This window comes from Rhinolophus ferrumequinum, chromosome 27, assembly GCF_004115265.2.
Source record: "Rhinolophus ferrumequinum isolate MPI-CBG mRhiFer1 chromosome 27, mRhiFer1_v1.p, whole genome shotgun sequence".
Taxonomy (NCBI): domain Eukaryota; kingdom Metazoa; phylum Chordata; class Mammalia; order Chiroptera; family Rhinolophidae; genus Rhinolophus; species Rhinolophus ferrumequinum.
The window spans coordinates 3626058-3651358 of record NC_046310.1 but is presented as its reverse complement, the minus strand read 5'-3'; the positions used below and the strand labels follow the sequence as shown (position 1 = coordinate 3651358).

Genomic DNA, 25301 nt, shown 5'->3' with positions numbered 1-25301 from the left:
TTTTTAATCCTTCTATTTTCTTTCAGTTTATCTGCTTCTTTATGAAAAAATAGGATAAAATGTCTCTTTCTGGTCTTACATGTCCTATTTTCTGTTGAATTAAAACTCAATATCAATTTCAAAAATTAAAAAAAAATACAAAATTAAAAAAAAGTATATTTCTAAATTTACCAATGTCTCTTCCATGGGAATACCTTAATACATCCCATCGACCTGGCGAACTTTGCTTTAGTGCTTTTCACTCGTTTATGATGGGGAATAAATACAGTCAAAAGCACTGGTGTCACCAAGGCTCAATTTATATTTAATTTATAACTGTTGATTTCTACATGATTTATATCAAATTTCAATGGCATAACTACCTATCTTTATTACACTGTTTCCTCACAATATTAAAACAGTTCCTATAGATAATTTTTCAAAATTAAATCAATTTTAAATTTAAATTTAAATCAACAAGGTATGTTTCAACATACCTTGTTTTAGTGTATGACTATTTAAATACTAAAAGCATAAAGGAGGACTTCCAGTGTTTCAGTATTTCTTTGGATTACATAAGACATGTCATTCTCCTTTTTTGAATTTTAAAGTATCTTTCTAATGAAATACTCTGTACAGATAAATGAAAAATTTTAAAACTCAAGAGTGTAATGAACATCATTACTGCATACTTCAGTTACTATCTCAATTCTTAGATTAAATTAAGTCAACAAATGTGTTTTAAGTATTTTATCTATGTTAAGCATTCTTTTAGGAGAACAATCAGTATTTGCTTTTTAGTCCATTTTTCTTGGCTTACAGTGTATCTCAGGCATAAAGTTAGCAAAAAGTTCACGTACTTGATATTTCTTTTTGTTTGTTTTGCTTTCTTCAATGCAATAAAACATGCTATGAGCATCTGAAATTCTAAAATAAAGATGATATCATGTGAAAAGGCAACAAAATAGGTTAAAATGACTTAAAGATTTATATTCTAAAGTGAACCATGGTTCTTACAAAAATGTCAGGCAGCAAGTTTGTTTGTTCATCTCTGTGGAGAGAAGATTAGACATTTATGATGAGCTCGGCTTTATAAAAGAGCGAGTTTAAAGAATATAATATGACACATTTAATTTTTAGGAGGAGCAACAATCTTCTATGTCTGTTGCGATGCCCCAAATATATCTGGACTTTTGGTGTCCTGTCATAAAACCTTAGTACTTTTTAAATTGGCTTCATACAGTTTGGATTACTGTCAAACAATTAAATATCAAATTTTAAATTTTGTGTTTTAACTTAGGTTTTCAAACTGATTCCATTGATGTCTTTCAAATATTAAGCAGTAGGTTAAATTTCAAAATTATCTATACTTCGAAGAGAATAGATTTTTTTAAATATGAGAGATATGAATATATTCCACTCATGTAATGCCAGCAATGCTTTTTTTCTTTAATTTCCTCTAAGATTCAGAGTTCTTTCAAGCAAGGTCCTTGTAGGAAAAAAGATGTCTCTTGTTTTCTCATTATCAAAGCTGAGTTTCCTCCCGAGAATCTTGAGCAGCGGTGGTGATGCTGTTTTTTCGACTGGGTTCACTGTTTGGCAGGTACGCCAGTGGGTCTGGCCGGATTAAGTATCTGATGAGAGAAAACAAAGCAAATAACTGTAATAGTCAGTAAACACAAAACTAATTCACACTGAAACTTGAGATTGCTACTTGAAATTAATTGTTCAGTTTTTAGGTTATCTAAAATGTCTCTCTTTAGAATGTTAGTAGAAGGACTCACAGTTTAGTTGACTTCTAAAATTCTTCAGGGTTTGAATAATTTCTATAGTTAAGATGATTAGGATGATGAATACTGATGAACAAGCATCATTATATTTCAGTTATGATCCATTTCACCGCCTTCATTTTTTCAAAGGTTTATGATTTGTGTTAGTATTTTAGTATTTTTTTTGATTAATTGTCCATCACATTGGCTATTTTTCTATCAAAGAGACCTAAATCCTAACCATGATTCTTCTATTACTTAACTGCTCTTAATCTTATTTTTATCACGGTTAAATACATGTGATATAAACAATTTTTTGTGGTCTTTTTAATCTAAATATTCTATGATTCTATAAAATCAGTGATTTATTAAATGTCATGGAGACTATTATGGACAGGGAATAATCGTTTAATTGTTTGGAAATTTATAATCTAAAATTCAGTAGAATAAGAATTATACAAAAGTACCAAAAATAAGTCTTAATTCATTCTGCCACTACATAGGAAAATGTTCATCTGCCAAACTCAAACATTTCATCACTGCTAGCATTTGAGAGAGCTGAGAAATGATGGCATGAACGTGTATTTCCGGAGCACATTTAGAATTCTGAGCTAGGGCCTGGGAATGCAGAAAGTCACAAATCTGACCCCTGTTCTGCAGAAGATCAGTAGAGTTTAACTGATGAAGCAGATACAAAGAAGAGACAGATATTCCTACCCTCACAGAAGAGGAAAAGATCAATAGAAATAACTAGGGAATAGTTTCATCAGGAGGTCTGGTTCAGCTGTATCTCCAGGCTGAAGTAGAGACGGACAGAAAGGAAATCTAAGGCTTGGACTAAAGGGCGCACAGACCAGCGAGTTTCCTGATAACATTTCGGAAACGAGTTGACTTTAAGACTGGTTAGGCCAGGAAATAACCATAAATTCAGGAAGAAAAGTAGAGAACAGTTCATGAAGGACCTTAACTGTCAGTATAATTTCTGTTCCAAAGGCAGCAGGAAGCCGCTGAGGGGTTGAGTTGGGGGAAGGAAAGTAAATATATGTAATGCAGTTTTGCAGAATGTTTTATTTTGGTTGCAAATGAAATTAGTATTCATAGTTTTGTAATGATTTTAGAAGGTACAAAAAATGAACAGAGAAACTGTAATATAATATAAGAGTGAGAATAATATAAGAAACTAATATAAGAGTGAGAACTCTGATGAACGTGGTATTTTTCCTCTTAAAAAATAAAGAAAAAATATTCATAAAATATGTTCCTTAATGAAAATGAGAAAAGGCCATTTAAAGCATTGCAGTCTATTTTCTTTGATCAAATAAAAGTTAATGTGAGTGTCCTTGAATCTATTAACTGGATTTGTTACCTAGGCACACTGCTTTATAATTACTTTAAATATCAATAGCATTGTAGATCGATGAACAAAACTAGTAGTGCACAATAAGCTTTTTAATGCCATATCATCTAGTGATTTATTGTTCTTTGAATCAAATTAATGTTGCTCCTTCATTTAAAATGAACTTTTGAGAGCAATTTTTTAGAAAAACATAAAAGGCATGAGTATAATCCATTATCCCTTAGATTCACTGACGTAGCTGCAAAAGTTTCTTCCCTTCTTATTATCACTACAAAACCTACGAGCCTAATAAAATAAATGTCTTAAATGTCTTTTTACGTATTACTTGTCATGGTAGGCATTTTTTCCATGATATTTATCATTGCTCCAGTTATACTAAAATTTAGTTATCTCAATGCCACATATACAGATCTTTGAAAAAAATTTTTTCATAGCTGTCAAGCTGATGGTTTAGTTGAAAGCTAATAAACAAATAATATCCAGAAGACAGAAAACATTATGCTTATTTTACCTGTGTATATTATAACATACATATTTTATTTGTAAATTTAAGAGTTTGGGAATTATTTCTGATTATAAACATCTATTTGATAGAAGGACGTGTGCATAGACATAAAGGTTAATAATATCTTCCTATTCCATCAGAAATAATCATGGGAAATATATTAAGCTCAGGGAACAGAATTTATTATGAAATATGAATAAGGTAAGCATAACTTTTTAAAAACCCTACATAATTAATACAACTATAATTAATTTGCAAGAGGCATAAGAAGGTTGGAATTACATGGGCAGATTGGGGAATGAATAAAAATTGGCTGATTTTATGGATTTAAAGGAAGAAAGAAGTGAGTAAAATGGACACAGGTGAAATAGAGCAGTTTCATTTTATTACAGTAATAGACTAAGTGAAGTGTCCAGAATGGGCATTTGAGAGCCAAGTGCATCGTAAATAAGATATTTTCTTCCAACTGCAAGTGCTCCACAAATTCACCACCACCACTGGATATAAGTTTTGACAGCTGCCTTAAGAACTGCCTTAGCAGCTAAAATGTCCATTCACCTGAATCCCACAGGTCCTGTATTCCAACCAGGATCAGCAGACAGCAAGTTAAAGCATTATTATATTTGTTAGTTGTATCTTAGGTGCATTATACAAACCTTTTCACACTGATTTTGGGTCAGAGTTACTCCTGCTGATAAATTCTCCTAAGAAGTTTCTGAAACACGCTCATCTTTCCGCCCTAAAACTGACCACTGCTCAACGGTCTGAGTCATTCTTTTACTTTTTCTTCTTTATGTATCTCCTCTTTGGAACAATCATTCTCTCTTTTGCTTTATTCATCTAGAAGATGGAAAATAAACATTTTCTATATAGAACTAGCCTCCCTTCAGAGCTGCAGTACTAGATGTCTACAGACTTTCTAGACTTTTCCAGTTAGTGCATTGAACAATGTATCTGAACCCCAACTCATCAGCTCTCTCTCCTCCCCAGCCAACAAATCCTGTCTCCTGCTTGGAAAGTGGCCTCCCTATTTGGATTTGTTTCAGTACACCAGCACTCAGTTTGTCTGTTTGTTTGAAATCTTAAAGCCACGCATGCCTCCTTCTCCACCTGCCACACCAACGAACAAGTCACACTCTTTGTCTTCATAAATTTATCTCCAGACGAGCCTCCGTTAATTACACTAGTCATCATTCTGCTGTTGTGACCGGTTATCCCCTTTAAACCTGCGTAACACCTTTCCAACTGGTTTCCCTGTTAAAGAAATAAATACTCTTTCCACCCCAGTCAAAATCTCCCACAAAACTGGCCGCCTATAAAAGTAGGCTTCTGATTCGTGGCGTATCAGTAGCTGTAGATCTAAGCCTCTGGCCGGAATGCATTTTATGCTCTGCATGACAGAATGTTCTCCGTCCTCTAAGTCTCTGACCTTACTACTTACTTTCCTGACGATAGATACAAACACACCCTGCAGACCTAACACCCACCAGGACTTACGGTCTTTGGCATTTGTTTTAAGTCATTAAGACAGTCTGGGATTCGCTACCTGGGGGAAGCAGCTTTCATCCAGGGACCTTGGGGGCAAACTATTGTTAGGGATTTCTCTCCTGGGCTTAAATGAACAGCAGTCAAAATGCCTTTTCTAAAGTCTTGCTACTTTCTCACTCCTACGTGTAGTTTCTGATGAATCAAATTACTACTGTAGACCTTTTCCTCATAAGTGTTTTGACCTATTTACTTTGGCTGGTAAGAAATCTGAGGTCTTTAGAACTAGGTAATGTGAGATAGTTCAGGTTTACCTTTGAGCTGTTCTCTTATTTCTCCACATATTTTTTTCTGACTTCCACACATATATATTAGCTCACAGAATACAGAATTCATGCTGCCATTTCCTTCTTTTATTCCTGTACAATCCTACAAGGACTTTTTAAAATATTTGTAGCATTACACAAAGCAACACATAAAATGCATGTTTATCGAACACAAAAATTGGACTTGGACATCCATATTGCAAGAATCAGAAGGGGCTCTCATGGTGGAGATATCAATATAAAAACAAATAAATCAAATCAGTGGATTGTATACATAAATGTCTTGTGTGCGGTATGAGATCAACTTACACAACATCGTTCAGCTCTAGTCTGGTGTCTGGAGACGGGTTAATCAGGATGTAGGAGAGGGTGCTCTGATGATCATTCATTTCATCTAGAAGATAAATAAGTGCCACGTTTGTTACACTACGCAGGGAAATTACAGGAATTGGTATCGAGCATCTTATCTTCAAAGCATAGAGCTATCAACGGGAACTTGCTATCGTTTGGGCCACAGCCCAACTGTGTGCATATTTCCAACTACTTTCAAATTACTGTCATTGGAAATGTCTGACAGGTACTCATTTTTTGCTCCAATAGGTGATAAAAATAAAGTTTCTAATTAATTCTGCTCTAAACAACCACAGTTACAGTCTACCCTTTAAGCTTTTATCGTGAAAAAGTATTTCTGTTTTAAAAAAGCTAGACAAGATGTTGACTTAATTTATTATGCTTTATCAATTATAAAAAGTAATTGTGGTTATAGGTGACCATCCCAGACAGGAATATCCATATGGGAAATTTTGTGGAAAATCAGCTAATGGCATTGTACTTAGAAAACACAACAAAAATGTTTAAAAAGACGTGAAGGCCCTAAATATGTTTGGCTTAGTTACACATCCAAGGTTTGGATCTATCTGATGCAAGCCATCTGATCATTTTTGCAGAATGCAAAGAATCCTATGGAGCAGGATTTAACTGAAAGTTTCAGGGCAAGGGTCCTACAGAGTCATTTGTTTTTCCTCGAAAACTATATATTTTTTAAACTAAAAGGCCTTGCCCTTTTAATTTTGTCAATTCACTCTCAAGACATGGTCAGCCTTCAAATTCGGAAAACTGACCTGGCATTATATAGAGATACTGAAAAAGAAAAGAAAACAGCTTTGGAGCTAAAGTTTCAGCTGTCAAGGCTTTGATAAGACGTAAACGTAAGGGCACGTGGACAGACATTTCACGGAGCATCAATCCTTCCAAGGTGAAATGTTTAGGTTGTGAGGGCACCGATTAAAACCCTGCTCTAGAGACATAGTACGCTTCTAGACACTTCAGTGGTAGACAAGACTTGAAAGAAGTAGTAACTTTTGCATTTGATCTAAAATCTAAGTATAGATTTCATGCTGATAAAGATATATCAGTGCTCACATAACTACATGCAAATAAAGTGAAGGCCTTTTTTCGCCCAACGTAGCTGACCCTGATTGTTTCCTACGCTGGGAAATATAAACTGTTTTCATAAAATAATGTTTACCACTGGGTTCATTTAATTAACAATGTGTGACTTAAATACGAAAGACAATATTTGTAGTTATGATATTTCAAGTTGATACACAGATGCTCCCTATTTTTAAAGTCTATAAATGAAAACCTTTATCTTACAAGGCAGATAACTGTGATATAACTGAACCCACGATAAGTACGCCAGTAAAACTATTGTAATCACAAGATCATCAAAGTAAGATTCAAATAAAGGAATAGATTTGGGTTGCATAGATCTCTGGGATAGACACACAGAATTGTAGTCTGCCATAAGGATGGGGTGCCAGGCAAAATAGGGAATGTCCAATGAATTCTGAATTTCAGATAAAACAGCTAACAGTTACTTAGCATAAATATATCCTAAACGTTGCATGCGTCAGACTTGTTCTAAAACTTGTTTATTGTTTATCTGAAAATCAATTGAACTGGAAATCCTATATTTTTATTTGTTAAATCTGTCAGTCTTACCTAGAGGTAGGTGGCTAACTCAGCTATTGAAGATGGAATTGCAATGAGTATATGAAATGAGCTTACTCTAAATAAGGAACAATTCCAACTAAAGCATATTGTACTGGCCTGAGATTGCCAGAATCATCTTTCTATAGAAAAAGCAATTTCAATTTACGTCTTCCTCTTTGAGAAGCTTTCCCCTGTGTGAATTTCCACAAATGCTGTACAAAGGAGCAGAAATTTTCAGTGCCTTCTAGAAACTAAAACATAACGCTCTGAAATGTAACAGGTCTCGTAGAACACCTCCGTCTCATTTGGCTAATCAAATTCTTATACGGACAGTAGCATTATTGAACTTTGTCTTATACACAGTGAATATGATTGAACAGCGGCATTAAAGGAAAAACAATTGTAACAAATAACTTCTTAGTCAATATTAATACCCAACTTTTCTTGTAGATAATTGACATGATGCCGTACTCATTTTTGGTTCTGGGATGAAGTCCAAATCTATGGGTGACTTGATTTACCTGTCACAAACAACTGTCTAGGTAACAAAGAGATTTACAGCAGTAGATAGAGCTATTGTGTCAATAATGTTTTTCTGAGCAAGTAGCCTGTTTTATTCATCGTTCTGAAGATTTTGATTTTTTTCATGGACTTCAGGAATTGGAGCAAACGCTTTGCTAATGAGCTCAATTCAGTGGTTCCATGTGGTTTAGATCAAAATGTGAGTGACAACAGGATGAGACCTGGACACTGCCTGTTTCTTTCCTCACCCATCCCCCACTGACTTCTCAAGCTTCCTTTAAAGGAAGTGGCTGAGTTCAAAGCTATTCTGTGTTTCTCTTTCATGTCTGCTTTGCTGTAGAGTTCATTCTGGTGGGCCTGTGCTCTGCCATGCTGCCTCGTTGGGAAGTCCTACAGTTCACTCTTTCTCTTTGTGACTTTGTGTTTAAGAATTAGGAAGCAAGGCTTTAAAAGCCTGTTGGGGTCATACATCAAAACACCATTCAACGATCAAGTTTCAGCAGCTGTTAAGTCTGCTCTTTTCTTCACTATCTGTAGTCCTTACGTTATTTTTCAGGTTTTTCTGCATTCTGGGAAGAAAAAAGGTGGTAGGTTCCCTAGATCTTGAAGACTGAGTCATAATAATTATCACTGGTAGAGACAAAGACACAAATGGATTAAATAAGGATTTTTACCAAAAATATAATGACATGTTCAGTGAATAAAATAAAATGTTTATGGAAAATTTGGCTCATGAACCAGAATCAAGACTTGTATTTCCTATCAAGCAAAAATATCTACAAAGGAAATCTGCTGTGAGGACATGCAAAGTGTTCCTGATAAATATTCTCTCACTTTGGCAAAATAAAAGGCCATGTATACTTTAAATGGTTTAATTACAGTTATTATTTCATCGTTGACATAATTATCATAATGGAACTATTCTTCTTATGAAAAGTTGAAACAAATGTACTAGAATATAGAAAATTTGAAAAGAAATTTTAGAGTCATATTCAATAATTTCTCGTATTTACCAAGAAACTTATTTTACTATCTTAATTAATGTATGAAATTATTCAGTGAAAAGCTTCATATAACAAGTATTTTGTTTAGCGTGCTTCATGTAAATAGACCATATTATAAAGGAAAAGGAATTATACTCCTATTGTTCTGACAGAATAATTTATTGAGTCCCATTCCACACACATGAGTTTCATTTTTTTAGTTTGTTTTGGTTTTAAAATTTTTCCTATGAGGTATTTTAAGAGCACTTTTAAAAAAGAATAACATTGGATAAGAAAAATATGAAACCTTACTTATATTTGTGTAGATTTCATTCAATAATATTTTCAAAAACACATGCCCATTATGTATTGTGTAATCAGAAAAACATTTCCAATAATGAATACAAAGGTATCACTGAGAGGACCAGGTAAGAACAAAGGCTCTGAAACCAGAGTGTCTGCCTCAAAATCCTGGCCTTCCCAATTATGGATGCTGAGACTACAGGCAGATTACTTAATTTTTAAAAAAAATATCTCTGGGCTCAGTTTCCTCACCTGTAAAATGGGGTAACAATAGTGCTATCTCATAGGTTATCATTAGAATTAAATTGTAAATGAATAATCAACATAATTTAAAATTAATACATTAATACAAACATGTCATTCTTAGAATCAGCACCTATTCATATCAAGTACTACATAATGGTTTCCTATTATTATTGTAGCAGGCAAAATCAATCTGTAACTTGTAAATAACAATCATCATACTTGTATATTGTGATATGAAAGTATTGCAAAGATAAGGAAGAAAAGTGATCAAAGAGAACAGCAAATGGGAGAGGTTGTTGGTTTTAAGTTGGGGAAACAGAGCCCAGACGATGGACTAAAGTGAGCGAGGAGGACGTAATTGGAGACGATGTTGAAAAGACCAGCTAGGACCAGGTCCCATGGTGCATTAAGACCTTGATGAGAAGTTTGAAATTTATTCTAAAAGCAATTGGAAGCCACTGAGTGGTTGTAAGGGTGGGAGATTTGGTGGCATACTGAACATATCGCCTTGGCTGCTCTGTGGAAGATGAACTATGAGGGCTCAAATTTGGACGGGGGAGTGGTAAGTAGGTGACTAGTGCAGAAGCCCAGGTGAGAGATGATGGTGCTTGGTAACAATGGCAATGGAGAAAATTCGTGAGGAGGGAGGGAAAGATAGCTGAAGAGCTTCGGAGCTTGAGAGAGAGAGAGAGAGAGAAAGATTGTTTTAAGATGAGAGACACCACAGTATATTTGAGTGCTGATGGAAAAAGCAAGTAAAAACAAAAAGAAATCGGTGCTATAGCAGACTGAGGGCATGGTTTTCCTTCCGTCACTACAACGAATGCCTTATCAGAGAACATACTCTCAGTGGCTCAGTGCTTCTTTCTCCTACATAGTCTACTAATCCAAATCATCCGTCATCGCATAACCCACTGGTGATTTCATTTTCCCTCCCAGACCTTTTTAGCAATTTTCTTGAGAAGCAGTAAACTGTGTAACACAACTTGCGGAACAGGAGTTAGGCGTCTTTAGTACAAGTGTGCCTGTAAGTTAACTGAAAACTTTCTATATGATTTTAAGCATATCACTCAAGTTATCTTAGGATAATCATTAGTGCTGCATTATGAATTCTGAAATCTAGGAGGTTCAATTTGATCTCTTTTCTGTCTTTGATTTCTCTCATTAGCATGCTCCTGTTTTTCTCCACCATGTTGACCACACTATAGTAACTGTTTTAGTAGCCTTGTTTTCTGGATCCCTTTCTATTGGTTGATTTTTCAGGTCATATTTTCTTATTTAGGGTCCACCTGAGTGACTTCTAGCCTATAAAAGGCTGAACTCATTTGTTTCCCTTCCCTGAGGGACAAAGTTATGCGCTGTCTTTTGTCTGGTGTCTGCACACTGTTGATTTTTAGTTTTTTTCTAGTTATATAAATTGAGAACATAAGCAGTCATCATAACCAAAAAATTCTTCTTGTTGTTTTAGAAATGTTAGAAAGCTCATTCTTTGCTTTCTATTTCTGACTATTCATTCACTGACTATTTATACTCAACCCATAATAAAATGTTGCAAGTAAAAACTTCACTCAACCAATTAACTTTTTTTCTCAGTGACAAAAGATATTTTATTTTATTCAAACTGGCCACATTTTTCTTATACATATGCCAACACATAACATTTGAATTTTCATTCGAAAGATAAAATATATGTATATTTAAGTGCAATTAAGTTAACTATGGTGTTAAATTATGTAAAAATGTCGGTATCATTGAAAAATTAATGTTCTGAGAAGAATATGGTACAACTCCATGAAGCAAAATTTCATAGATTTAATTTAGGGACATATGGAAAATTCATTGCCCAAATATTTTCATTTAGTATATATCATTATCAGCTCAACAATCACCCTCTTTGAAAGCTTCATTACTTTATCTATTAAGAAAACCACTGAGTTTGTTTTTTCTATTAACATCCTATATATAGAATGAGAAAAACATAAAACAAACCCATGTATATCTCCTAACTGCCTCCTTGTGAGAATGGATTGGTTCTGGAAATACAGAACAACATAAAGTCATCCATGTTCTGGGAATCTATGCTGGGAATATATTGATTGGCATATCGATACCACTGAGAAAAAAATAAATATTTCAAAAACCAATAAAAATTTAGTGTCAATTTCCTTTGAAATAATAAATTGTTGATGAAGTCATTAGAGAGATCGCGGATACTTTTTCAATTCCTCCCAAGCACTAATGTTGCAAAATGTTCTAGAAGAAATATTTAGCTACAGTGACTTTTTCCTCTTTGGTAATTTGCTGTATGATAAATTTGTGAATATTTGTGTGCTAGAAGAAGGTAACTGACATTGATTAGGAGTTGGGGGATTTTCTTTGTCATTATTTTGTTGTCGTTAAACTTTTATGAGAATGATCAAGGATTTATAAGTGTCCCAAAATAGAAGTTGATGGTGTTGCCATTACTATCACCATTACTACCATCACCGTGTCTATTACAGTGTGGGTGGGCATAACAATCGTCTGTTAAATTTATTTCTTCCCCACAAGAAAGAGACCACCACAGTTTGCTATGTATAGTGCATCTTTTTGCCCAAATTTGGGAGGGAAAAATAAGGATGCGCATTATACATGAATAGTACTAAAAAACTGAAATGAAAGATATTTTTTTTCCCTGCAAGTTTGGGCCAAAAATGTGGGTGTGCATTATACACAGAAAAATGTGGTAACTAACAATTAAGTCACCATGTTTTATATATATATACACATTTATGTATGTATACACACACACAAACATTTTTGGTTAATCTATCCAATAGTTCAGGTAAATTATAAATTTGCTTTACAAATAAACTAAGGCTCTCTGATGGATGTAATGAATTCTAGTGTCTAACTAGTAGTTAACCTTTTCCTCACTTACAAGGACTTTTTATTTTCTCCTTTGGCATTTCATCTTTTACTAACAGCATGAAACGTACAACAATCCATGCCACCATTGACTTGTACCTATAAGCAGCAGTCACCCCAGGCAGACTTACTTGCTAATTTATGCCATTAAAAGCATATGTTACTCTATGGGTTGATCATTAGTAATCTGTCAATGGTTAGAATAATTTTCAGTGAGTATAAGAGCCCTTCTAAAGAGATTGTTGAAAAATTATGCCAGTTGTTTACATAAAGAAAACAATAATTATTCACATGGCAGTGTAGTTTATAGATTAAAACATCTCTATGTACACACAACCAACCAAATGAAAACCCCATAGCAAACACTTTAAAAATATCTTTTTAAAGTAAATTTGATTGCAGTTTTATAACTAGTCTGTAAATTACAGAGGTAAATACTAAAGTACATGCTGTCTGAAAGTTACCTAAAAATATTATGAGAAGTGAGGGACATTGGTGGGATTGTACATGAAAGAAGATAGGCCAAGAGTTGGTAGTTATTGAAGCATGATAATGAGTCTGTTCATTATACCATTCTTTCCACATTTACTCATGTTGGAAATGTTCTGTATTAAAATTCTACAAATATAAAAGTGAAAAGGAAAATGAAAGAGATTAGTCTCACACAGAAAGAACAGCTTTTCTTTTGAGGCTGCATTCTGAATTATTTTCAAAACACTCACCCTTCCACTTTTGGCATCATTCTCAGGAGATAACTGTGCCTCTTACTATCAAATGAAATATTACTCAGCTTCCTTTCAAGTTGTACTACAAGTGTACTGCATTTAAAAACATGCATATTTTCCTCATTTTCAAATATCTAAGCAGAGGGCCCCAACTGTGGTCCATCTCCTGTATTTTCAACTTCTTCTCTCATGGCTCAGTCTTTATAAAAATGCTCTCATATGTCTCCAGTCTTCAAAGCAAATAGCCCCTCTTCTTTCTTCACTTTCCCATCCAGCTATCTCCATCTTTCCCACCTTTCCTCCACAATGAAACTTCTTCAAAAAGATCCACTGTGGCAGAGATTGGCAGCTGTCTCTCAGTAGCTGTTCTTCTCTTCTTTAATGTTTGATCTCAGCCACCAAAAGCAAAACATACTGCCTTGCCAACGGCGCACAGTTGAAATGATGGGTGCACCTCCTTGGTAATATGTTTTACTTGAAAAGACCACCCTTTCTTCTCTGGTATCTCCGTCCTCTTGCTAGATGGAATGTGAACAAAATAATTGGTGTTCCAACATCCATCTTGTATCCCAATATGTCTTTGGTAATGGAAGCAAGAGATGGTGAAACGATCAGATAGATTAAATTTCCAACGCCTCGGGAGCCCCTGACGTATTTAAATCCACTACATCCAAATCCTTACCGTCGTCATGCCTCACGCCACTCCATGTAGCGTGTACACATACCATGTAACTGATCCTCGCCGAGATCACCCAGTGACCCATCACTCTACTTCCAGCACTATTTGGCACTTGTAAGCATGGCCTCCTATTCTCTAGTCCAACACCTCCCAGTGCTTTTTTCACATCATAGAACACACAGGAAATGATATTTGTACTCACATTGGGGTCACAGACAAAACTGCTCATGGTTGGAAGTAACCAGCCCGAGGGGTGCCTCTGACCATCTCAGGCCCCACCGGACTTCTGAAGGCATAAAACAGGTAACCAATTGCTAGCGTACTATTGTACTATGGCACATCTTTGGGGTAATTCACTTCTACACACTTCAGTCTCCTGTTCTTTAAAAATCCTTCCTTATCCTTCCAGAAATACTAGTATTTTCCAGAGCTCTCCTGTAGTCCTTCACCTGGGGGGGTTATTTCACCTATTCCTATGGCTTTAATTAAAAATATATATGCTAATCACTCTCAAGTCTGTGTCTTATTTCTTTTTCTGAGCACCAGCCAGCAGAAATGCAGCTTCTTACACATTGCCATCAGAAGTCTTCCACACGCTCAAATTTATTATCTTCACCCATGTGTTCTTTGTCTTCTTCTTCTAAGCTGAGTATCACCACCGGACGCTAAGTTGTTTAAAGTAGACCCCTCAGAAGTCAGCGTTTGACTCTTCCCTTTCTCTCTCCTTTGTGTCTTATATCCAATATTCAAAAACAATGTGTTTCTTCTCTTGGAGCAGGCCAGACGTACTTAAAAAAATCGATGACGTCTCATAGTTAAATCAGTCATCGTGCCTTGTGTATAAAGTATTTCTAAACATGTTTCATCTGTGAAGCACTGTACAATATTCACAGTAATGCAGAAAGGACACATGGTTTAATGGAAACATTAAAAGATACAGGGTCAAATGTCATAAGTTAAAATACCAATGCGAGCATATGCTTGGCCAGGTGATGCAAGCAGACCATGTCTTTTCACCTATAAGCACTCTACTTGTTCACACATTCAGTGTGCAGTTACTGGGTTCCTATGTGTCAGGAAATGTGTCATGTGTTTGGGATACAAAGATCAAAAGATGAGTAAGACATTCCCTTTCCCTCAAAGAAGGAAGACAAACATGCAAAATAATTGTTTAAAAGCCTGCTTCCTCAATGGAGACAATATTGCCCCCAAGGATGCAGAATTTGTTTTTGTTTTTGAACTGTGGGGAAAAAAAACAAAACAAAAAACTACCGTTTTTATGTGTAAAACACAGATAGACTTGTAGTACTTAAATAGACGTACGGTAGAGTGTAGCATCAAGAGAATGCCTCTTCCAGCCTAAGCACATTTTCACTCATTATTCCACTGGTCCTACACAACAAACCTATGAGATAGGTATTATTATTTCCATTTCACAAATGATAAAATGGCTTGGAAATGTTCAGTAATTCGATGACTCTGTTGACTGACACTAGAGTATAAGTTCCGTAAATGCAAAGGTCCTGTCTGAATAGGTCATTGTTCTGGTCCCAATGCCTGGAACAGTGCTTGAGAGGGCAGCCCGCGGGCTGAGAGGGCAGCCGGCTACCATCTGTTGAACACTGGATGAACTTTTGTGAGTTAGAAATGCATGGCAAAGTTCAGTGCCCCAGGATGTGTTAGATTCCAAATCCTGTTTTCATAATCTTTCTGTTATCAGGGTTGTCAGTACACGAATTTAAAATGGATTGATGGGTCTCTGGACAGATAGGTGGATAGAATGAACAGAAAGAAGGAGGAAGAAAGAAAGGAGAGAGAGAGGAAAAAAAAAAGATGGACAGAATCTTTTCTTTCTTTCTGTGAGAGTTAGTGTGAGAATTAAATGAACAAATTTATTTAAAAAAAGAAACTCTCGAAAATACCTAAATGCAAGGTATCAGATAGAAGTGTCACAGGCAAAAACAGAATATGTTCTCTGCCATGCAGTAAATTCAGGGGTTTTTGTGTCTCTGAGGCAAACTGTTACCTGCCCCACTGCTTACAGGACCAGCCTGGGATTGCTATGGCCAGCAGAGACACTGCTGCCACCTAGATGAATACTCACTCACTAGAACTTTTCCAAAGAAGATCAAATAGCTGACTAATAATGACTGAAAGTGCACGAAAATAATAGGACTGTAGCCTTAATGCCATCAAATTGGCAAAGAGCTACTACTATAATTTTTTTAAATGAAAATCATGTTGTTTTTTAATTTATTTTGCTTTTTAATGTAAGACTTTGTGTGATCATATTAAAATTATGGCTGAGTCTATACTACATTTATGTAAGGAAATATAATTACGGATTTCAATGACATAGGGAATCTGGACACCAGTACATTTCATCTGTGTGTCCTCTGAGCTTCAAATGGGAAACCTGTCTAATCAGGGTTATAAGAAGTAATGAGAAAACGTACAAAAGCCAATTGTCCCTGGCATAGAGTAGGTACTTAGTGACTATGTTTCCTTTTCTTCTTCAAACAAACACAGGTAACTCCCTTTGAACTCCGTCTAATTCAAAGATTAAAAATGTCCTCTGTGTACAATGTTGAAACTCATAATGTGTCTCAAATGTGGAAGAAAGCAAATGTGGAATGCTTTTTATTTCATCCTTAAACTGCATGATACGTACAAGTCTCTTAGCTTCTGGTTTACCCAACTTTTATATATGTATATAAAAGAAACTCTCGAAAATACCTAAATGCACACTTATATATATATATATGTGTATATATATATATATATATATATATATATATGTGTATATATATATATATATATATATATAATTTAAAAATAAGCATAGTCAACTTAGAGGAAAAGCAAATGATACATAAGTGTTTTATATATATACATAATTATAAATGTATATATATGTGTATATATATATGTATATGTATATGTATATATACATATATATGTATATATATGTATATATATGTGTGTGTAGACACACACACATATATATATATATATATGAAACACTTATGTATCATTTGCTTTTCCTCTAAGTTGACTAAGTTTATTTTTTAAGTAAAATTCATACAGTGATGAGTGGTGCATTTTAAAATTATCTTTGCATTATTTATTTAAGCTGCGCCACGTGGTCTCCATCGCGATCACAGACCCAACATGGGAGCCTAACAATTGCATGAGAACAAGCACTCTTTGAGCTTTACATTAAAGCTTTTGAAGACTTTTTGCTTCTGGACCACAAGAAACTAAACAAATTTTGCAGGAACATTTTGGGTCATCTGTAGCTGACACATTTAGTTACTTCCCAATGCCTAAAATGCATTTTATTCCAGCCCTAGAATAAGATATGGGGTGTGTGTGTGTGTGTGTGTGTGTGTGTAAGAGCGACATTGGAGCCAAACAGAACCAGACATAAATTCTAGCCATGCTATTAACAAGCGAATTAGCCAGTTACTTAACGTAGTTTCCTTATCTCTAAACTGGAAGAGTTTTTGTGAAAATTAAAATGAAGCTAATTCATGTCCTGTGTTCATCTCAGTGCCTAGAGAACTAAGCAAATACTTACAATTTTTAGCACTTTTATTTTTTTGATCATTATTATACTTTCCTGCAGGAGATTAAATATGTGTCCCTAGTCCCTTCAAATTAACCTGTGAAACAAAAATGTGATCCTCAGCTTACTAAGCGCCAACGCTACAATGACTAACGGCCAGAAATCACAAGTCCATTAGCATACAATATTTTAGAGAGCATACCATATCCCACTGTAGAAAGACCCAAGTGTTTCATTCTATTTTTCACAAGTTCAGCAAGCTCTTGTCTCTCTGACCTCCTGTAGAGGTTCAGTCGCTGCTGGGTTATTTTCTCAGCTGTTTTACCAGAGTGTTTGGGACCTTTTCTGCTCAGTCTTCGGGCCCACTGCAAGCTCTTCCTTCTCAGCAAGGGATGGTCCGACTGGTCGCTGGATGTGGAGTTGCGATGGTTGCCTCGGTGGTGGCCGTGTTCTTTGCAGTCTTTGGTGTCTTCCCACTCTTCCACGCTGATCGATATTTGAGACTTTAAAGGAAGTAGAGATCAACAGTTAGATATTTTAGGAATTATTGTAGCTGGGGCCTATACCAATATTTTGCTACAATCTTGGTATAAGTATGCATGTCATGAGAGTTTTCACAGAAAGAGCAAACTCATAATCATTGATATTGATTTTCCGTTACTGTAATTAGAAAATATGTTCTCTGGAAGGTATTGTATGAACCAGATAAAACAGCTTTGCATCCTCCAATATAAGTTTTAATGAAAGGATTTACTGTTTCATGTTTCACAGTTATCTTATCAAATGACTATTAACATAGAGTAGTTTGAAACCACAAAAACAACAGGGTATTTCATAACTTTGTTCAAATGAAGTCCACAAAATGGACTTTTCTAAATCTACAACATGTATTTCACATGAAATGTCAATAAAGATTATGAAAATTGTTTTATTTTTGGAATTAATATCTTAAAGGTTTTTAAGTTATTGCTCTTTCCAAAGATGACATTGCAATGATATTTTATCAGATGTGAAATTTTTTAATTCCCCCATATGACCCAGAAGAAAACAAAGTGCTTTTTAATTCATGCATTAATTATTTGTCACATAAAATGTTTTCTGATTAAAATATTAAAACATATTTCAGGAACTGTCTTCCGTAGTCAAAGTGAAAATATGTTGTAAATATTAATATTTCACAAATGTATTCTCGAATCACAAATAAAACTTAAATCAGGCTATCCTCCACACGAGGGAAACAACGAACAAACTCAGAAAGTCTATTTTGATGTACTCTTTCCCAACTAAAACTGATTTTAAAGTAAGAATCTCTCCTTTGATGATAAGCCCTTCATAAATAAATGCTTCCTGTTTCAAAATCGGTGCTTTTCATACCAGGAAGTCATATAAAATGCAATGCAGATCAAAGCAGAAAGTCTTACTTTCTAAAAACATGCACATGCAAATGAAAACACTTCCTGAACTTGACTATATCTAGGGCAGCGGCCACGAATCTGCTTACTGGGCCCCCCTTCTGTGGATGGAAGTTTGAGCTGCAACTATAACATGCATGTGTTGCTAGCTTTCAAAGTAATAGAATTTAAATTACCACTTTAAGTAAGGTCAGGAGGTAGATCCAATAAATTCCTTCAAAAGTGAATATAAATTATGGAGGCTCAGTCAATGCCTTACATACAATACCGAGCGGCAAGCTATGAAATTATCTCACACTTAAATTCAATAGAAAATATAAATATTTATCCACCTTTTGGTTTCAACACATTACTGTATCAGAGTGATTTCAAAATGAATTTAACCTTCATATCTTCGTGATAAGAGAACTTCTCATTAACATTTTTAGAAACCTTATTTTAGCTACCAGAATTTAAGTTGGAAGTATTAAAATTCTTAATTCCATGGTTTTGCAATAGTGGATACTTTTATATGTCTTAAGTGATATCTACCATCAGTAAAGAATATCAGTCTTTGTTCAGAAGTTTCAGTTTATGTGTACTTTGCAGAAAAAATGAAAACAGGTTAGTTCATTCATATTTAGTATGGCTTGCAGAGTCATGTTAATTTTAATCTTAAATTTATTTTACATGATCTTTCTAGTCATAAGTCTCTGTGAGTAATAGTTTGATTTCCTACAAATATGTGGAAATAATCTTGCTAGACCTAATACTCAAAATATTATGTTCATGTAATGTCACTTATAGTTCAAGTTATGAAACCATAAAATATTTTAGGGAAGAAGTTAAGATTTCCTTCTTTTCCAAGTAGGGGATGAACTACTATTTGTGAGGACTTTTTCTTAGTTTTGTGTTCCGAGAATTATGTCAAGCATATATCTAAAACATGACGTGAAGCCTGTGTGTATATTACCAAAACAAGGCTCAACACCCCATTCATCCTTGTTTTGAATTCCCCAAGGAAGTGAATATCATGATTTATTCAAAAAACCCATAGGAATCACAAGGCCTTTTTGTTAATAATTCAATAAAATAAGTGACATCTCATTGTATATTTCACTTTATAGAAAAAAGGAATTAGGAAGATTTGGGGTTTAATTTTAATAAATCTAAACTGACAACACACATTTTTCATTACATGTTTGAAATTCGCATGTCTTTCTCCCATCCTTCCAATTTGATGTAATGAAAAGTACACAGGATTTTTATGTATTAAGATACACAAATTTGCGTGGTATTCTGTATATTTCCTAGCTCTGTCCCTCGTACAAAAATGCTTAACCTCTGTGTAAAACAAGAAAAACTGTACCCATCTTCAGCCTCATAGAAATGTTGTGTAAATTCATGCAACACATTAATGTATAAAGAAAACATTTGCCGACTGTCAACATCCACATAGAGTAATAATGTTAGTATATCTTAGAAAGAATGATTATCCACAGTATCAATTACCCTGGTTATAACAGTTATTCTATTCCTGGGTACTGGATATGTGTGTATGTGTGTGCCTGTGTGGTTTAAAAGGAGGTCCCTTTGTAAATACACTTTGCTGCTGCCATTTTGTCACCTGGTTGTAACTCTCTTGTGTTTTGCACATGACATCACGACCTAGTGGAAAGGGTGTGGTGACACACAAACATGCCTGAACCGTAGGAACTTTTTCTGCCCTGAGTCAGTGATAGTGGTTAAAAGCAAGTGTTGTGGCTCCCTGCAGACCTGGGTTTAACGACAGGTTCTACACCTACCAGCTCTGTCTTCCTAGTTACGCCATTTGAACTCAAAGATTATCGCCACTTCCCTGTCTTAGAAATAATTATCATTGTACTGTGCCCACAGTACGTGTCAGAGATCTCAGCGATAACACATGGAAAGTGTAGACTATATTGCCTGTCTCAGCATATACTCAGTAAATACCAGTTAATATTATGGTCATGATCCTGTAGGAAAAAAGCAGTAAAAGGGAGAAAAGAAAAAGAAGTAAAGATGAGGGATTCCATAAAAGTGAAAAATGGGTATGAAAAAGTCAGGGAATGGCTCGTATTTTGGGTGTAGTCTTTTCCTCTAACAGTGACTATATTTCACAAAAAGTCAAGATGCTATAAACAAATACTTGAGGGTAAAGATTCCTTGGTTAAAGTTTTGTGACTACGAAGAAAAGAGCCAGGACTTGTGAAAGTGGAGACTCACTGTTCTGTAATACGTGTATCAGTTATCCCTCGCTATCTCCATGAATAATGGAGGGACTCTTCTTTGACTTTTCTGAGCCTAATGTAATTGTCAGAAAGCTAATGTTATTGCTAACCTTCAGAAAAATCAAGACTTCGTACTAATGTGTGTGAGTGGAAAAAGGCATTTGCGTAGTATGACCTGATCTAAATATGTTGTGATCTGCTCAAAATTCATATGCGGCAATCCTAACCCGCAAAGTGGTGGTGTTAGTAGGTGGGTCTTCAGAAAGTGATTAGGTCATGAGGATGGAGCCTCATAAATGGGGTTGGTGCCCTGAGCAGAGAGACCACACAGAACTCCCTACCCCCTTCCTCCAGGTGAGGACACAGCAAGGACGCTGTGACCTAAAGAGGGCCCCCACCTACCATGCTGCCACCCTGATCTCAGACTTCCAGCCTCCAGAGCTGTAAGAATAAATCTCTGTAAGCCACCCAGCCTGTGATATCTTGTTACAGCTGCGTGAATGGACTAACACACATATTTTATATGAAAGGCTTCTGGGAACATATTGATATAGTTCAATAAGGAAATGAAAAATTCATAGGGCCGCTCCAACAATTTTCATATAAATTTAAAATGTGGTCATTTTTTAAATGTTACATTCTTTTCCAAATATTTATCAAACTTACCATAGTTGAGAAAAGGCTAAAACTATTTCTTCATAACAGTAAGAACTGAAAACTTTATAAATGAGAAAATATTTCTTATGCCTAAAATGGCTTAATTTACTTTCATTGTTTTCAGAAAGGTAGAAAGTGTCAGGTTCATAAAATATATCAAAGAGTCTTTTCCACACTCTACACATACCCTGAAGTGACTCAATTCAACTCTCTCTCAGTTTTTTTATTGAACAGTTATTCATGTCATAGGTTATTGAGCAATGTGTGGAACAAAGTGGTATTTTAAAATAAATCAATTCACTCAGTTGCTTGAAAGTGAGTGTTTGTAATCTGGATTCATAACTCCCTTAAGAATAGTTTTATAGCCTTTATAATAGACTTAAACTGTATATCTGATTTAGGATTGAAGACATTCCGAGTTGTTGCTGAGAAAAACATATGGTTGTGTATCTCATAGGTCAGAATCCAATTCTGGCCCAAATCATTAACTTTTGGTTTGTAAAGAAACTAAAAAGTGTGTTTTTCTTAACTAAATGGTCTGTTTTATGTCTAGAAATAACTAAATACAAAAGAAAATTGTCTTTCTACATAAAATGTCATTTTGGGTATATATGTTTAGGTTTTTATGTATTATACATAATTATAGATGTGCATAGAGAATATTCTTGTACAGCTGAATAGCTTTAAACTCCAAAACTGACTTACAAAAAACAAAAAAATCAACAAATAGAATAATGTTGAATAACAGGATTAATATATGCATAAAGGTATTCAAATAGTTTACATTATTAGAATCCTACTTTCGTTGCTAGCTCTGTCCCCTTCACAGCATAATTTGCATTTATCATTTTTCAGAATTACTGGAATTATCGCCTAAAGCAGTGGTTTCAACCTGTGTGTGTGTGTGTGTGTGTGTGTGTGTGTGTGTGTGTAGACCCTACACACTGCAGGGTAGGTCAGGAGAGCTATCATTGTAGCACCTCCAGCATATTACAGTCCAGAAGAAAGGACCTAAACATATAAAGTTAGGAAAAACTATTATGGTCATTCCAATATGAGTACAGTATCAATTCCATTGTGCCCAAAACATTTTACACAAACACACACACACACGCACACGCACACACACGCACACGCACATGATGCCCTTCTCTTTCTAGCATTTGAGAACCAATACCCTAAAGCATATGTCAGTATGGGTAGGTGAACCAGTGGAAAGAAAATGTCTGTGATATACGTGAGGAATTAAAGGACAGATACAATGACGTAAGACTTGGTAGATATGAATATTCATAGTCTAATGTAAAGAATACACATACAACTGTACTATTGACCCAAGTATACTGTTGCTTAAATTTCACCACTCCCTTAGGAAGCCCTAGGTGACTTACATTAACCTTGTAATTTTCTATCCACTTTCGATTAGCTTGACTCTCACGCCCATTCAACAAGGAGCTGTGACTAAAGGCTTAATTTACTTCCCGTGGCAGTGGGAAGGGAAGAATGATCCCAAGCACTTTAAGATGTTAAGTGGACTGAAAGCCATGACTGTGTAGTTAAATTAAGTCAAATAGATTGGATTCATTTAAGTAGCTTCTTGCTAATAAGTGTGCCAGGGAGACTCTTATTAAGTTAAAGTAAATAATGCAAGTAAGAAATGCTTTCCTGGGGTTGGAAATGAACAAGAATCAATAGAGCTAGGAAATATTATAGATTGGAATTGTAAAACGGAAAAAAGAATAGATGCAAAGGTAAAATTTTTTATGAGAGACTGTGAAAGAAAATTACAGGTGAGCTCAGTCTCCAGGAGAGAGAGAGAGGGAAAGAGAGGGAGAGAGAGAGAGAGAGGAAGGAAGGGAGAGAGGGCGAGATTGAATTTCAATGAATGTGAGGTTAGTGAATATATCTGTGTTTGACGAAGACAGTAAGGTATTTATCCAAATCACGGGAATACTTACTACATTTTATTTATAAATTTGAGTTTATGGGCATAAATATTTTCTAATTCAGTGTCATGCACTAAGAGATGATGACGCACCAGTGAAAAACAATGAAGTAAGATCTATATTACTCTGTGTACTTTGCACATAATTATTTGCCACATACTCTGAAAATTCACTTAACACATTTCTTCCTTTTTTTAACTTGCGAAGTGATAATAATATGTTCCCTACTTAATCTTCACTCTGCTGTGTGTTGAGAATAGCCCAAGTTCACACTTAGCTAGTAAAAGGAGAAGCCAAACTCAGATCATCTTGTTCCAAGTCCGGGCCTCATTTGGTCAGGCAAAATAATTGAATAAATGATGTACTAGGAACAGGGATAGAAGGAGTATCAATAAAGAATGGCTAGAATATAGCCCTTCTTATCCACGGGGCATACATCCCAAAATCCCAGTGGGTGCCTGAAAACATGGACAGTCCCAAGCCCTATATACAGAGGGTGCCAAGAAAGGAAAAAAGTTGTATTAAAATTGTAATGCAATCAATGACGCTAGCATTCCTTTGACAGATGCCATCTTTCGAGCAAACATCATACTACACATTGCTACGTGATTCAATTCAACTTCGAAAAGTAACACATACATAACATCCCTTAAAATGTGTATACATTTTTTGGCACCGTCAGTATATTGTTTTTACTTATACAGCCATACCTATGACAAAGTTTAATTTATAAATTAGGCACAATAACAAATTAACAACGATAATAAAATAGAACAATTGTCACAATTACTGTAACAAAAAGTTATGTGGATGTGGTCGCTTTCTCTCAAAATAGCGTACTATACTGTGTATACTGCGTGAATCCATATATTGGAGAAGGGTGATTCATGTCCCACGTGGGAGGGAATGGGACAATGACATATTTGAGCATCACTCAGAATGGCATGCAACTTAAAACTTGTGAATTGTCTATTTCTGGAATTTTTCACTTACTAGTTACGGGTTATGACCGACCGCAGGTAACAGAACCTGTTCATTGCAAAGCCACGGATAAGGGGGTTCCACTGTACCTTAAAATCCAGCCAAGGGAAATTTGACTTGCTATAGTAGGCATCAAATATCCATTATAGATTTTTCATCATGTGAGTAAAGTAAAAAAGAGATTATTCATCTGTCTGTACTATGCAAGATACTGAAGGGAAGAGCATTTTCAAACATCAAATTAACCAAGAGGTGATTCAATCCAAGAAAAGGCATGAAATTTCATGTCAGCCATCTGGATGCATTGAGGGAGGGGACTTCACTCCAGGAGAGACGATGCATAGCCATTGAGTGCCCGGCTGGTGTATTTCGCTGTGTGTGACACCATCCAGTAAAATATGTGATTGGATCAGAACATAAACGTAACTCGAAGACCAACTGGTGAAATTAATTTGCCATCCTATTAGGGAAATATAAATACACTCACTTGAACCTAGAACACTTATAACATTTCAGTTTAATTAATTGGTTTTATAATCTTGACATATTGAATTCAACCTTTAATATTATTTTCCTGTAACAGCTCTGGATTCACATATTAAATCATTTGAGGAAAAGGAGGCAAAATACTTACTTGTGATGTTATTTCTCGAGACTGACACAAAGGGAGGGAAAAAAAACACACAAAATGCAGTTTAAACAGTGACTCAATGACACATACAGGA

At 35.2% G+C, this 25301-nt stretch overlaps 1 protein-coding gene across 7 annotated transcripts in view; it reads right to left on the bottom strand.

Moving 5' to 3' along the window:
* Positions 1-477: 477 nt before the first annotated feature.
* KCNT2 (potassium sodium-activated channel subfamily T member 2) overlaps positions 478-25301 on the bottom strand; it is a 224785-nt gene continuing 199961 nt past the window's right edge. For 4 of the 7 annotated variants that reach the window (XM_033099848.1, XM_033099851.1, XM_033099850.1 and 1 more), the window contains 4 exons: positions 25211-25231; positions 17552-17852; positions 5731-5815; positions 478-1613 (listed from right to left, as the gene is read on the bottom strand). In XM_033099848.1, coding sequence (XP_032955739.1) covers positions 1505-1613; positions 5731-5815; positions 17552-17852; positions 25211-25231 — 516 coding nt within the window. In that variant the 3' untranslated portion in view covers positions 478-1504. The remainder of the gene's footprint in view (positions 1614-5730; positions 5816-17551; positions 17853-25210; positions 25232-25301) is intronic. The other 3 variants (XM_033099849.1, XM_033099852.1, XM_033099854.1) reach the window with 2 other exon arrangements.